The sequence below is a fragment of the Phocoena phocoena genome, chromosome 10 (genome assembly GCF_963924675.1).
Source record: "Phocoena phocoena chromosome 10, mPhoPho1.1, whole genome shotgun sequence".
NCBI lineage: Eukaryota > Metazoa > Chordata > Mammalia > Artiodactyla > Phocoenidae > Phocoena > Phocoena phocoena.
The window spans coordinates 38076697-38089623 of NC_089228.1; the positions used below are offsets into that span (position 1 = coordinate 38076697).

At 55.6% G+C, this 12927-nt stretch overlaps 1 protein-coding gene across 1 annotated transcript; it reads right to left on the reverse strand.

Annotated features, from left to right (window-relative positions):
• Window positions 1–5276: 5276 nt before the first annotated feature.
• Window positions 5277–10259, reverse strand: GNAT1 (G protein subunit alpha transducin 1). The gene is made up of 9 exons (XM_065885090.1): window positions 10023–10259; window positions 8783–8825; window positions 8535–8676; window positions 8272–8429; window positions 8058–8186; window positions 7670–7799; window positions 7223–7376; window positions 6916–7107; window positions 5277–6537 (listed from the first exon to the last, which is right to left on the reverse strand). The coding sequence occupies exons 1-8, from the start codon at window positions 10126–10128 to the stop codon at window positions 6917–6919; spliced, it is 1053 nt and encodes a 350-aa protein (XP_065741162.1). The 5' UTR covers window positions 10129–10259; the 3' UTR covers window positions 5277–6537; window position 6916.
• Between the last annotated feature and the right edge of the window lie 2668 nt (window positions 10260–12927).

Consider the following 12927-nt stretch of genomic DNA (forward strand, 5'->3'; position numbering starts at 1 on the left):
AGATGTCTTTTCTGCCTGCCTCACCCTTCCCAAGCAGAGGTGGGATAGGGTGAGGACAGGGGTTCCCTGCATCAATTCTGTCTTCACTCCAGATACTCAGAAGAGATTGAGGGTAGACAAGGGTAGGGGCAGTGAGGACGGGGCGGGGGCGGGCAGGGGGTGCGGGAAGCAAGTCTTGGAGTCTTGGCTCACGCTGAGCCTTGTCTGGATCTCCCTGGCCATGCCCCCATTTCCTTATTTCTAAAGAGTAGGAGAGGGGCTTCCCTGGTGGCGCAGTGGTTGAGAGTCCGCCTGCCGATGCAGGGGACACGGGTTTGTGCCCCGGTCCAGGAAGATCCCACATGCCGCGGAGCGGCTGGGCCCGTGAGCCATGGCCACTGAGCCTGTGCATCTAGAGCCTGTGCTCTGCAACGGGAGAGGCTACAACAGTGAGAGGCCCGCGTATCGCAAACAAAAACAAAAACAAAAATAAAGAGTAGGAGACAGCTGTGTCTGCCCGTGGGAAGTGGGGCCTGGGACTTGGTGCCTCAGGGGAAGGGGTTTTAGGGTGACCCCACCTGGCTGAGGGCTCCTATCCCACCCCTGCCTGCTTCCCACACAAGGCCTTAGTGCTCAGAGGTGTGTGGTGGGTGTTAAGGCCCACCAGCCCAGGAACAACCAGCAGGGAGCTGGGGGAGGCCTTGACCTTGGGGGTGAGCTGGGGGGGGTGTTGGCAGAACAGCTGTGTCCCTTGCTTCTCAGCCACTGGCTCTGATCCGATTAATCCATGGCCTCTGCTGTTCCTAGTCAAGCTGGATGTCTCTGTGTCATGTCTGCCCCCCTCCCTGGTATTGGGGAGAATGCCCTCAGAGGACAGGCCTCACCCCTTCCCTGTCCTGGGCTGGGAGTCAGGACTCCAGGATTCCCTTCCGCCCGACTTACAGCACCCCCACAGCCAAGCCCTAGCGTACCTCAGTTTCCCTCTGCGTCACAAGGAAATGGCTCTGGCTTTTCCCCTGGCCTGAAGGCAGTGGGTTAAGGGGAAGCTGTGAGCCAAGGGGACTCAGCTTTGGCTGGGAGTACCAGGGGATGGGAGGACTAAAGAGAAAGGCATTGGGATGGTGGCAATCCTTGAAAACCTCAAACCATCTAAGCTCCCTCCCTGCTGATGGCTGAAAAATAGGAAGGGACTGGCTCTACCCCTTGATCTGGGGCTGGTGTAATCCCAGATCACAGCTTACTTTGGTCATGAGAGACCCTAAGATTCTCACCCTTTGAAGGGGCTTGAGGACTGCCTGTGGGACAGAGTCAGATAGGAGAGGTGTTGACCAGGGTCTCAGGTCTGCCCCCCACCTCCCAACTCCAGACACCCTGGATGCTCACAGAAGCCATTTGCAAAGGGCTGGGTGCTCCTATTGGCAGTTCCTGAGGAGCCAGGCCTGGCTTCAAGGTCACCCAGCATGTGGGTGTTGGGGTCCTCAACCCAGACTGGAGGGAGCAGGGGCCAGCTGGGCTGGGTTGCTGTGGGAGCCCTGAGGGTGGTGTGAGGTGGGGTCCCTGGGCCAGGCCAGTTTGTGGCCAGGCTGGGGGAGGGGCTGCCCGATTGTTGATGCTAGGCCTGGGCCCCAGCCAGGGCGAGCACAGCTCAGAGGCCTTTCCCACCGCCTGCCAAATCTCCCAGCCCAGCCTGAGGTGTCTGGACAGTTGGCAGCCATTATGGGGCTCTGAGAGGTACCAGGCACCTTCTCCCAGAGGCTGGAGGGAATGTCTATCTATACAGCTGCGGTGCTGGGGGCAGCCACCTGGAGTGGAAGAGGGGGAGCTTTATGTCAACCTTCGGCCCAGTCCCCTACCTCCACTCCCCCATCTCCAGAATCTGAGACACAGGCCCAAGAAACTGTCAGAGATATGAGACAGAACTTAGGATCCCAGGATCACTCAGACTCTCCTCCCAGGGTCCCGGCAGCCCTTTGCTCTGTTCCTCCCTCTTTAGCCTCCAGCTAGGCAGCCCCCTCTCACCACACCAGCACCTCCCCTGGCACACCATCTACACAGTGTCCCAAGACCCTCTTTTACAGTGAGGCCCCATCTTCACCTCCAACCCAGTCCTCCCCAGAGCCTAGCATCTGTATCCACTGATTCCTCGGACGCCCTGCAAGCACCTGCCTCACACCCAGCTGGCCTCTTCACCTGCCCCACTGCCCGGCTGTTCCAAGAACATGCCAGCCTTCACCTCCCTGTGCCTCTGCCCTCCTGGTTCCCCATCCTGTCCCACCTCCTTGGCAAACTCTCACTTGTCCCTCAACACCCAAATGAAAGATCGCCTCTGAGAACCGTGCCTGAGCCCCTGGAAGAGCCAGCTCATCCTACCCTGACTGCAGCTGCTCTTGCCGCCCCACCACACAGCCCCAGGCTCAGTGTCTCCAAGCGCTCTGTGTGGGCCCTCTAGACAGGAAAGCTCCTGCCAGGTTAGAGCGTGCGGATCAGGAAAAGCCCGATGGAGAAGCAATCCGTGGGCTTGGCTCTGCCAAGGGGAAGAAAGGCACATGCCAGGGTGGGGAAGAGAGGGTACTGTGGATGGAAGGAACAGCTTGGCCACAGGGAACCTTGAGTGCATGTGGGATTGGCACTGATAGGCGGAGGGCTGTGTGCAGGGGCGGGACCCTTGGCCTGGAGTCATGTTGGAGCTTTCAAGGCCTCACAGGTGAGGGTGGTTCTCACCTCCATACCCCAGGCTTGAGGACCCACACCCATAGCTCCTGAATATATTCTGCCCATCTTGGTGTCTGGGAGGCTCCTCTCTGGGCACTAGCAGGGGTGTGGGGTTGTGGAAGTATAGAGGGCATCCATAGGCAAACCCACCTCTCTGACTCTCCCCTGGCCTGAGTCCACAGAGCTGGTGACCTCTAGGCTGGAGCCTGCCCCCACAGTCCCGGAGGGCCCCCCTCTCTCCCCTGAGCTCTGGCACCCAGCTTCTCTGGCCACTGAAGCGGCTTAATGTGCCCAGGTCACGTGGGCCGTGCTACTGCCTGTGGGGAGGGCCCAAGCCCCTACCCAGTAGCCACCCGACCGGGCCCTGACGTCAGCAGCATTAACGGTTCGCCAGGCCTGTCTAATCTCTGTTCCGTGGCTGGGCCAGGTTAGTCCCGCCAGAGCCAGAGTCGAAGGCTGGGAAGGCCCCCAGGGGCACCTTGAGGTTGAGGTCAGGCAGGGATGGTGGAGGCTGGAGGTGCCTACAGTAAATGCCCCCTGCCTACAATACCACGGTGTGGACACTGTGCCGACTCTGGGCCAGCTCCCTCTGATCCTTGGCCCTGGACTGTGAATCAGGCATTAGGCACCCATTGATCCTGCTCGTAAGGGTGCAATTACACAGGTGGGGTAAGCGGGGCTGAGGAGGCTTCAGGCCAGGAGACTCGACCCCCAACCCCCATACTTGCTGGCCATGAACAGGGCAGCTTGAGGCCAGGCAGTGTCCTCAGTCCATGGGATCCAAGAATATTGGTTCAGAATCCCAGTCCCTAGGGTCAGAACCTGGAGCGTGGGGTCCAGCCCCTGCATGGTGTTTGGCCTCCTCTCTGTCCCTTGCCTAGGAAGGCTGGGGAGCTCATTACCTTCCTTCCAAGACAAGGTGGCCATGAGGAAGACCCCATTAACCCACCTCTCCCGCAGCTTCCTCTGTCTCAAGCCTGCCACCGCCAGCTTCTCAAAGCCTTCTGTCTTCCGCCTTGCCCCTCCCCACAAATCCCGCCATTACTCTCCCCTGCCCCACCTCACTCCAGTAAATTGGGCAGAGGGTCCTTAGCAGGGATGAGCAGCCCAGCTCAGCCAGGCCCAAAACCACCCAGTGAGGTCCTGAACCACTGGCCTGAGCCTCATCCTCCCCTCAGGACTCTAAGCAACACCACTGTGGCTGCCCATGTGTCCTGGGCTCTCTAACCCATCCAGCATCCCTCCCCTCCACCCCATGCTCAGGCCTGGGCACCCTCACTCTCCCCTTCTAGCCCCGCACAGGCTCACAGTGCCACTTCCACCTGAACACTGAGGATGCTACCCACATGCTGCCTTCTGCCCAGCCCCAAGTATCTGTCTGACTCCTGGACCTCTCCCCCAAGTGGCCACAGGTCCAGAAAACTCAGTCCCCTCAACACTCCTGTGCAGTCCCAGCTTGGTGGGGGCATCACATGCACTTGGTCACTGCACAGATCCAGACCCTTGTCAGTGAGTCCCACTCCTTGCAGATCCTGGCTTCACGGGGTAATGACATAAGTCTCTTCCTCATGGACCCTCCCAGCCCCACTCCTCTCCTCCCCCATGCCCAGCCCCCAGGAAAAATATGTGCCCCTATATACATGTTTTTATGAAAAATTTTAATGATTATTTTTTCCAGAAACAGATTTGGAAAATATCATTGATGATTTTATTTCCATTAAAGCCAAGAAAATAAAAGTATAAATTCTGTTTTAGGTATAAATAAAATATTTAATCTTAAAGTAATATTGTGGGTTTCAATATACCTACTTACAACTTGTTCGATGTTTTTTCAACTACTTTAATGTTCTGTAAAAAAAAATTAACCTTTAAAAATACATAAAAACATATATAGGAGTGGACATTTTTCCTTTTGCTTCAGGGTCCAATATGGCTCTGCAGGGCTCTCTTGGATCTTGTCTTTATTTAAAATTTTGATATTCTGTTCATTATGGATTTTTTGGCAGTAATTTTGATTTTTGAAAGTATTGCATTAATATTTATCTTGATTACTGATTTTTTTGGCATCACCTTAAATCTTAATACCTAAGGTGAGTGCCTCATTTGCCTCACCCTAATCCCAGCCCTGCAATTATGTTCTAGCTTCAAGGGCTTCCTGGACCCATCATCTTCTGGAGGAAGCACAGGCCCTTAGGCTGGCGTTTGGCACCTGCCCAGTCTCCCCACCCCGTCTCCCCTTCCCTGCTCCTGTTCCACTGAACTCCTGTGGTCCACCAGCCCATGTTCCTGGGCCTTATACACACTACAGTCCCTGCCAGAATGAGCTTCCACCTCACAACCCCCTCTTGATCCAACATCGTCCTTGTGAACATTTCCCATGGCTCCTTTCCCCCTCTCAACCCCTCTCAAGACCCCAAATTGATCCCATGCCCCCAAGAGTGTCCCCTGCCATGTTAGGTCAGGTGCTTCTCCCTGGAAGGGACCACCTTCCCACTCATGTCCAGCCCAGCACTGGGCACTTAATAAATTTGCATGACTCATGATCATTAACACTCTCCCCCTCCCCCCAAGAAAGGACAGCTGGGGCCTGATGCAAAGATTTATTGCTGAGTCTGTGTATCTAGCTGAAGGGAGTGCAAATTATGCCCTGGCCTTGTTAGACGGATGCTCCTTGCCCTCGACTACAGCACAGGCCCCATCCCACGGGCATCAGCGAGGACTTGGTGCTTGATGAGGAAGTAGGGAGCAGGGGTGTGGGGACACGGATGCCTTTGTCACTGATGGTTCAGGCATGGATCTCAGCTTTTCCCACCAGGGAATGGGCCCTGAATGGGAAGGATGAGAGAAGCTGCTGGCAGGGACAAGAGGGTCACCTGGGTTTGCTTATGACCCTACCTGAGGCAGACCCCTCTGGGCACAATCTGGGCCTCCTTCCTGTCCCAAATCCCCTGCCTGGGGCTGATCGATGGGAGCCGGACTCTGCTCCCAGCCACCCCTTAGGACAGTTCAGCCATTGGCCACAGCTGGTGTCAACAGCACCCTCCCTCAACAGACTGGCCTGGAGTACTGTGGGTGTGTAAGTAAGTAGGACATGAATACAGTGTCCAAGCATGGAGGGGGCAGAGCCTGTGGGGGAAGGGGTTAGGATATGTGAGGAAGGGTCCAGCTTGAGTCTCTTCCTGGCAGCAGGAGCTCCCAGGCTTGCCCCCACTCACTAATTCGTCTATGTATGAGTTTCACAGGCCAGAGCTGGCTTGGACTTTGGACCCCTAAAGCTGCCGGGTGGGGCAGTCACTGGCCACTGGGCAGATGGGTGTCAGACTTGTCACATGGAGGTGGTAAGGCTAGAATGGGCTGATGGTAAGCAGCAGGCCTGCCTGGAGGAGGGTTCCCTTCCTGCCCCCCTGCCCTTCATGAAACTCTGGGAGGGAGGGCTGTTTGCTGAACCCAGACCCACCAGGTGAATCACGGGCCTCCTGGGGCAGGAGAGCAGCAGGAGATTGGTCAGTGGGGTACTGCTGAGTCACCGTGAGCTGTAGCTGCCCCAAGTACTGCTTGCTCCTAGCTGGGGCTGGCTGTGGTGGGTCCTGGAGGCCAGTGCAGCCAGGCCGTGAAGGGCAGTGCTGGGGTGGCTGGGGGCACCGGACTCTGGGAGACCAGGGAATCCTGGGAGCCATGGGGGAGGGTAAGTCCCTCAAGGTTAACAGGGCTTAGGGTTTTGAATCTGTGGCTGGTGAGGCCACAGGCTGGGGCCCAGGAGTCCTGGGGGGCTGGTAGGGGTCATGCGGATTGGGGCTACAAGGCGGCAAGGGCTACAGGGTCTCAGGAATGCATGAGTCCAGGCACCTGTGAAGAGAAAAAGGAACAGAGTCAACATTCCTAAGCGCCCAAAAAGTTGGGTTTAGACTGAGAGACAGGTGGAGGTGGGCTTGGAAGCAGTGACACCTGGGGGTTGGGGCGGGGTCAAAAGAGCTTGAGTGGGTGGGGCTTGTGAGCCAGGGGAGGGGCCTGTGGCCATGGGGTGGAGCCTGAGGAGTCAGGGTGGGGCCTGGAAGCAATAGTGTCTGGAAGTTGGGAGCCAGAGGGCAGGCAGTGGAGTGGATCTGGAGAGCTGGGGAGGGGCCTGCAGTCGAGAGGTGGGATGGGGAGCAGGGGATGGGGCTTGGGGTATTGAGACCAAGAGGCACGACATGGGAGCATCCCGGCCTGCGCGCGAGGAGCCACCTCAGAAGAGGCCGCAGTCTTTGAGGTTCTCCTTGATGATAATGTCGGTGACAGCGTCGAAGACAAACTTGACGTTCTGTGTGTCGGTGGCGCACGTCATGTGGGAATAGATCTCCTTCACGTCGCGTCTCATGTTGAGCTCGAGGAATTGCACCTTGATGTAATTGCCCGCGTCCTCATATGTGTTGGGCCCTGGCGAGGAAGGGGGAGCTCTCACTCCCGGTAGCAAATCCTCCCCGCGGCGGGAGGAGCGCAGGCCGAGATCGTGGGTTTGCGACGCCGCCTGGCGGCGGGCCGAGGTTCTCACCATTGTAGTCCGGAAAGCAAATGCTGAGGTGCGCCTTTTTTATCTTCTCCGAGAAGACGTCCTTCTTGTTGAGGAAGAGCACGATGGACGTGGTGGCGAAGTAGCGGTGGTTGCAGATACTGTTGAATAGGTGCAGGCTCTCGTGCATGCGGTTCTGAGGAGGGCAGAGGCTGTCGGGCACCGGGGACTGCGGCCGCCGCCCCCACCTGGCTGCGGCCAGCGGGCAGACCCCTGCTCTCTGGGCTCCGGGGCCGCCCTGCCCAGACAGCTCCAAGACCGTCTCCCCGTTCGCCCCCCTAAGCAGGGCAGCAGGCTGCCTCATCTCCTCCTTCAGACGGCTCTGGGTCGAATGTCCTCTCTCAGATGCTCCCCGCGCCCGCAGCGCGGTCTCTGCTTTCCGCTCTCCTCCTCCCGGCTCAAACGCTCAGGCCCTGCTGGAGCACTCACCACTTCGTCGTCCTCCACAAGCACCATGTCGTAGGCGCTGAGAGCCGCGATGAAGATGATGCAGGTCACACCCTCGAAGCAGTGGATCCACTTCTTGCGTTCTGAGCGCTGCCCGCCCACATCGAACATCCTGCGGGGCCGTGGGAACCTGAGCCGGCGCATCGAGTCCCTTGGACGTGCCCACAGGCATCCCCTGGTTTCCTAATGCTGGCTGGGAGGTACCCAGATGGGAGTGGCATCCGGAGGGGCCGGGCATTTCTGCGGGCGGGTTGTCCGAGAAGGGGCAGGGTCTCTCGTAGGGATGGGGCCTCTGGGATCAGACAGGGCCTCAGGCAGTGAACTTAAGGGCAGGCCCCCGGACAGCGAGAGCTAGGGCGCGGGGTCGTACCGGAAGTTGAGGTCCTTGAAGGAGAACTGCGTCTCAATGATACCAGTGGTCTTGACACGCGAGCGCAGCACGTCCTGTTCAGTGGGCACGTAGCCCGGGGTTACCAGGCGCTCTAGGTCCGAGAGGTAGCTGCGGGAGATCCGGGGTGTGGGTAGGGTTGGGTGGAGGGGCGTGGCAGGGCCCTGCCCGCCCCGCGCCCCGCCTGTGCTCTCACTAGCCAGCAGAGTCGTTGAGCTGGTATTCTGAGGCGCGATCGAAACAGGCCTGGATACCCGAGTCCTTCCACAGCCGCTGGATGATGTCTGACATCTCCTTAGGCATCGTGCCCTCCTCGATGGTGTCCGCCATGTGCATCAGCTTCCTGGCATCGTCCTGGGGGGGGGGGGGCAGGGGAGTGGTTGGTGGTGACCATGGACTTGGGCCCAGCCTCGCACCTCGAGTCTCCAGAAGCCCTGTTCAGCTAGTCTCTTGGCACACCTGGCGCGCAGAGTCTCCATACTGGATATTGAGCGTGGTCATGGCGCGCACGATGGCCAAGATGGACTGTAGCGTGTTGCCATATATGATGGCAATGAACTCGAGGCACTCTTCCAGCGAGTACCCATCCTGGTGGATGATCCTGCAGCCGTGGGGAGCCGGGTCAGCGCCTCTTGGGTAGGTGGGGAAGGACAGACCTCGTGCGTGTGCCCACCCCCAGGGGCCTCGGGTAGGGCAGGGGCACTCACTTCATCTGCTTGACAATGGTACTCTTCCCGGACTCACCGGCACCTGGAATGGAAACCCTACCTCAGAGACGCGCTGACCGCACTGCCGCCTCTATCACACCTGTTTTGCCCCCAACCCCCAAAGTCAGGTCATGATGCCCTGGCGGCAAAACGTAAACGTCCGGAGTGACAGAAGGGGGCTGACGAGGGGAATCGACAACCTCGACTGTGCTGGGGAGCCTTCAAGACCCTGGTATTTTCAGTTTTATTATTCTGAGGACAAAAATAAAGAAACCTGGAGCTCCGCCTTGTGGAATATTCTGGTACTGCATGCATGGGATTATTTGAGCCAGGTCAACCCCTGCTTTTAACCTGTGGTGGGAGGAAGTGTATCCAAGAGGCTCAGAGGGAATTAGCACCTTTTGCTGGGGGAGAGGACAGAGCTAACAGCCCCTCTGAGCCTGTTCTCATGCGGGTGTTGGGCACAGTTAATGGGATTTCTGGCTTAGCCTCTCTCTCTTCCCTGGGGTACTCTGGCTTGGTCCTTCTGCCCACATCCAGCTGTCTGGCTGGACCCTGGAGAGCCTGGGTAGAGCCTGCACTGCCCTCTCAAAGCAGCTCCTTCTTCCCTTGCGGGGAGGAAGTGGCCTTGGGGTACCAGATCAGCCCCATCTCCCTTCACTACCCATGGGACCAAGGACATGGCTTTACCTATTCCTGGCTGGGCCTTAGTACCCCCTACCCTCTTTAACTGTTCTGCAGGTCTGTCAACAATAAAGCTCTGGAAACTGAGGGTCATTGTCTGTGGATCTGGGTGGTCCTAGAGGCTGCCCACTCTCAGGAGGACTGTGACCTTCTCCTTCCCAAGGGAGCAGCCTTGTTGTGGGGCTCCCAAGGAGGCCCCTGGTTTCCGAGCCCTGCCCAGCAGGCCCATCAAGCCAAAGGCTGGTGTTTGAGGGAGCACAGCCAGGGCAAAACTAGGCCTCGTACACACATCTCTACAAAAGTGAGATTGGTACACCCTTCTTGGGAGGGGAGGTTGCCTGAGGCTGGGCCCTCTGAAGAGGGGTTCTGTGGGATACCCAGCCTTAGGGAGCCAAGGCATCACTCGTCAAGGCTTGGCCAGGGCTCCCACTCTGTTTCCTTCCAGGTTTCAGGCTCATTCTGTTTCCCAAGTCACACCTACTTCACAGAAGGGCTACCTGCCTGCCCCTGGGCCTCTGACTAGTAGCAGTGGCCTCGCCGCAGCCCACACCCTTACCCAGAAGCAGCAGTTTCACGGTTCGAGCATCCTTCTCGGCATCTTCTTTCAGCTTCTTTTCCAGCTCCCTTGAGTGCTTCTCCTCAGCGCTGGCCCCAGCCCCCATGGTCCCGGCAGGAGGTGAAGGAACAGGGTGGTCAGTTGGCTCTTCTGGATGCAGGGGATCCTCAGAGCCAGGCTCAGGCCAGCCTCTGGCCTCCCCAGACACCCTTCTGACCTCAGAACTGGCAATCAACTGGCTGTCCACAGACCTGTGAAGGCCCTGTTGGGGCTGCTTAGTAGGATTTGGGGGGTTGTTGGTACCCAAGAGCCAATCAGAGACAAGGACAGGTGAATCCAGCTCAGCCCCCAGCCGCCCTAATCAGGCTGGCATGGCCCCAATCCCTCAACTGCTGACTCTGCACCCCCTGTACGCTGCTCCCCAAACCCTCTGAGAGAGACCCTGGAGGTAGTCCAGCCCTGCTCCTGAGCAGGGAGACATGTTCCATAGGATCCAGGCTCAGAAAGGGGAGGAGAGGGCCTCAAGTTCCAGGGTGGGGGCATTGGGGGGTAGGCCTGGCAGCAGAGAGCAGAGGGAGACGCATGCAAGGAGCACCTGACCCCTGCCCAGCACTGGGCTTAGCATTGCTCCTTACCTAGCTCACACCAGCCCTGGCGGATGGGTACCCACATCATTTTACTGATGAGGAAATGGAGGCTCAGAGGGTCGCACAGCAGGACGTAGTTGAGAAGGGCTCGTGACTCTGAACCAGGGCTCCATGCTCAGCAGGGAGTCAAGAGGGAAAGGTGGACATTGCATTTGCCCTGTACCAAGGTCTGGATCTGACCTGGTCAAGGCCTCTACATGCCTCCATGATTCCAATGGACTTGGGTGGGTGTGCAGGTCTGCTACGTGTACTGGGTGTGTGCATGTATACTTTACTGGCACCAAGCAAGGCAATGACATGACACGTTTGTCTATGTATACTTGTGTGTTTATGTATGCATTTTTATGCCTTTGTGAATGCATGTGTGTGTCTGTTTGCCTGTGTACCGTGTGTGCATGGACGTGCTTTTGTGCATTTCTCTTCATGTGCAGATGTGTTTGTATGTGTACTTTATTGTGCTAAACTGGGTTCGTGTGTGCGTGTGTGCGCATGAATGTATAAGTGCATGTATATGTGCATGTGTGTGCACTTGCCTGTGTACATGTACATTTATGCATGTGTCTGCCTGTATGTGTGCACACTTGCACATACCTGTGTCTACGTGTACCCATGGTGCAACACTCTGACCTGCGGAGGTGGCCAGGCTCTTCCAGGGAATGTTTTGCAGGCCTGTTATCAGACGGGAAAACTGAGTCCTGAAGCAGGTCTGGTGTTCCCAGGGGAGGAGCAGATGAGCCTCACTCTTCTTCTGTCCCCTGTCGGTAATCTGGGACCTGCCTAGGGGTATCTCCAGGGCACGCCTGCCTCAGTTTAGGGGTCAGAGGTCTCTGTGGGGGTTTAGATGGGACAGGATATGCTGCTGAGCGGAAGTGGTTCAACTGAGCATGTAATGTTGAGTTCCAGCCTCTGGAGATTTACCACCTCCCATCAGAAGACCCAAATCCTGGGCTCTCAAGGCCCCCTCCTGGCTGAACTTCCCGGAAACCTGGCTGTCTTAGGACTCAACTCTTGCGGACCCGGGGTGCCAGAGCCCCAGATACTGAGCATTGAAGACTGTCCCTAGTGTTGGGAAAGCTGGACAGGTGCATGTAAATCAATGAAGTTAGAACACACCCTTACACTATACACAAAAATAAACTCAAAATGGCTTAAAGACTTAAACATAACACCATAAAACTCCTAGAAGAGAACATAGGCAAAACATTCTGACATAAATTGTACCAATATTTTCTCAGGTCAGTCTCCCAAAGGAATAGAAATAAAAGGAAAAATGAACAAAGGTGACCTAATCAAACTTAAAAGCTTTTGCAGAGCAGAAGAAGAACTACAATTCTGCAGCCTGTGGAAGGAAAACCACATTCACAGAAAGATAGACAAAATGAAAAGGCAGAGGACTTTGTACCAGATGAAGGAACAAGATAAAACCCCAGAAAAACAACTAAATGAAGTGGAGATAGGCAACCTTCCAGAAAAAGAATTCAGAATAATGATAGTGAAGATGATCCAGGACCTCGAAAAAAGAATGGAGGCAAAGATCGAGAAGATGCAAGAAATGTTTAACAAAGACCTAGAAGAATTAAAGAACAAACACCTAGAAGAATTAAAGAACAAAGAAACAGAGATGAACAATACAATAACTGAAATGAAAAATACACTGGAAGGAATCAATAGCAGAATAACTGAGGCAGAAGAACGGATAAGTGACCTGGAAGACAGAATGGTGGAATTCACTGCTGTGGAACAGAATAAAGAAAAAAGAATGAAAAGAAACAAAGACAGCCTAAGAGACCTCTGGGACAACATTAAATGCAACAACATTCGCATTACAGGGGTCCCAGAAGGAGAAGAGAGAGAGAAAGGACCCAAGAAAATATTTGAAGAGATTATAATCGAAAACTTCCCTAACATGGGAAAGGAAAGAGCCACCCAAGTCCAGGAAATGCAGAGAGTCCCAGGCAGGATAAACCCAAGGAGAAACACGGTGAAACACATAGTAATCAAACTGATAAAAATTAAAGACAAAGAAAAATTATTGAAAGCAGCAAGGGAAAAACAACAAATAACATACAAGGGAACTCCCATAAGGTTAACAGCTGATTTCTCAGCAGAAACTCTACAAGCCGGGAGGGAGTGGCACAATATATTTAAAGTGATGAAAGGGAAGAAACTACAACCAAGATTATTCTACTTGGCAAGGATCTCATTCAGATTCGACAGAGAAATCAAAAGATTTATAGACAAAAAAAAAAAAAAAAAAA

Bases quoted from the DNA above. Each gene is read 5' to 3' on its own strand.
- GNAT1 (XM_065885090.1), bottom strand. From the start codon at position 10,128: ATGGGGGCTGGGGCCAGCGCTGAGGAGAAGCACTCAAGGGAGCTGGAA. The intron at 8,677-8,782 runs GTGAGTGCCCCT...CCACGGCTGCAG, and splicing joins ACCATTGTCAAGCAGATGAA to GATCATCCACCAGGATGGGT. The intron at 8,187-8,271 runs GTGAGAGCACAG...GATCTCCCGCAG, and splicing joins CTCAACGACTCTGCTGGCTA to CTACCTCTCGGACCTAGAGC.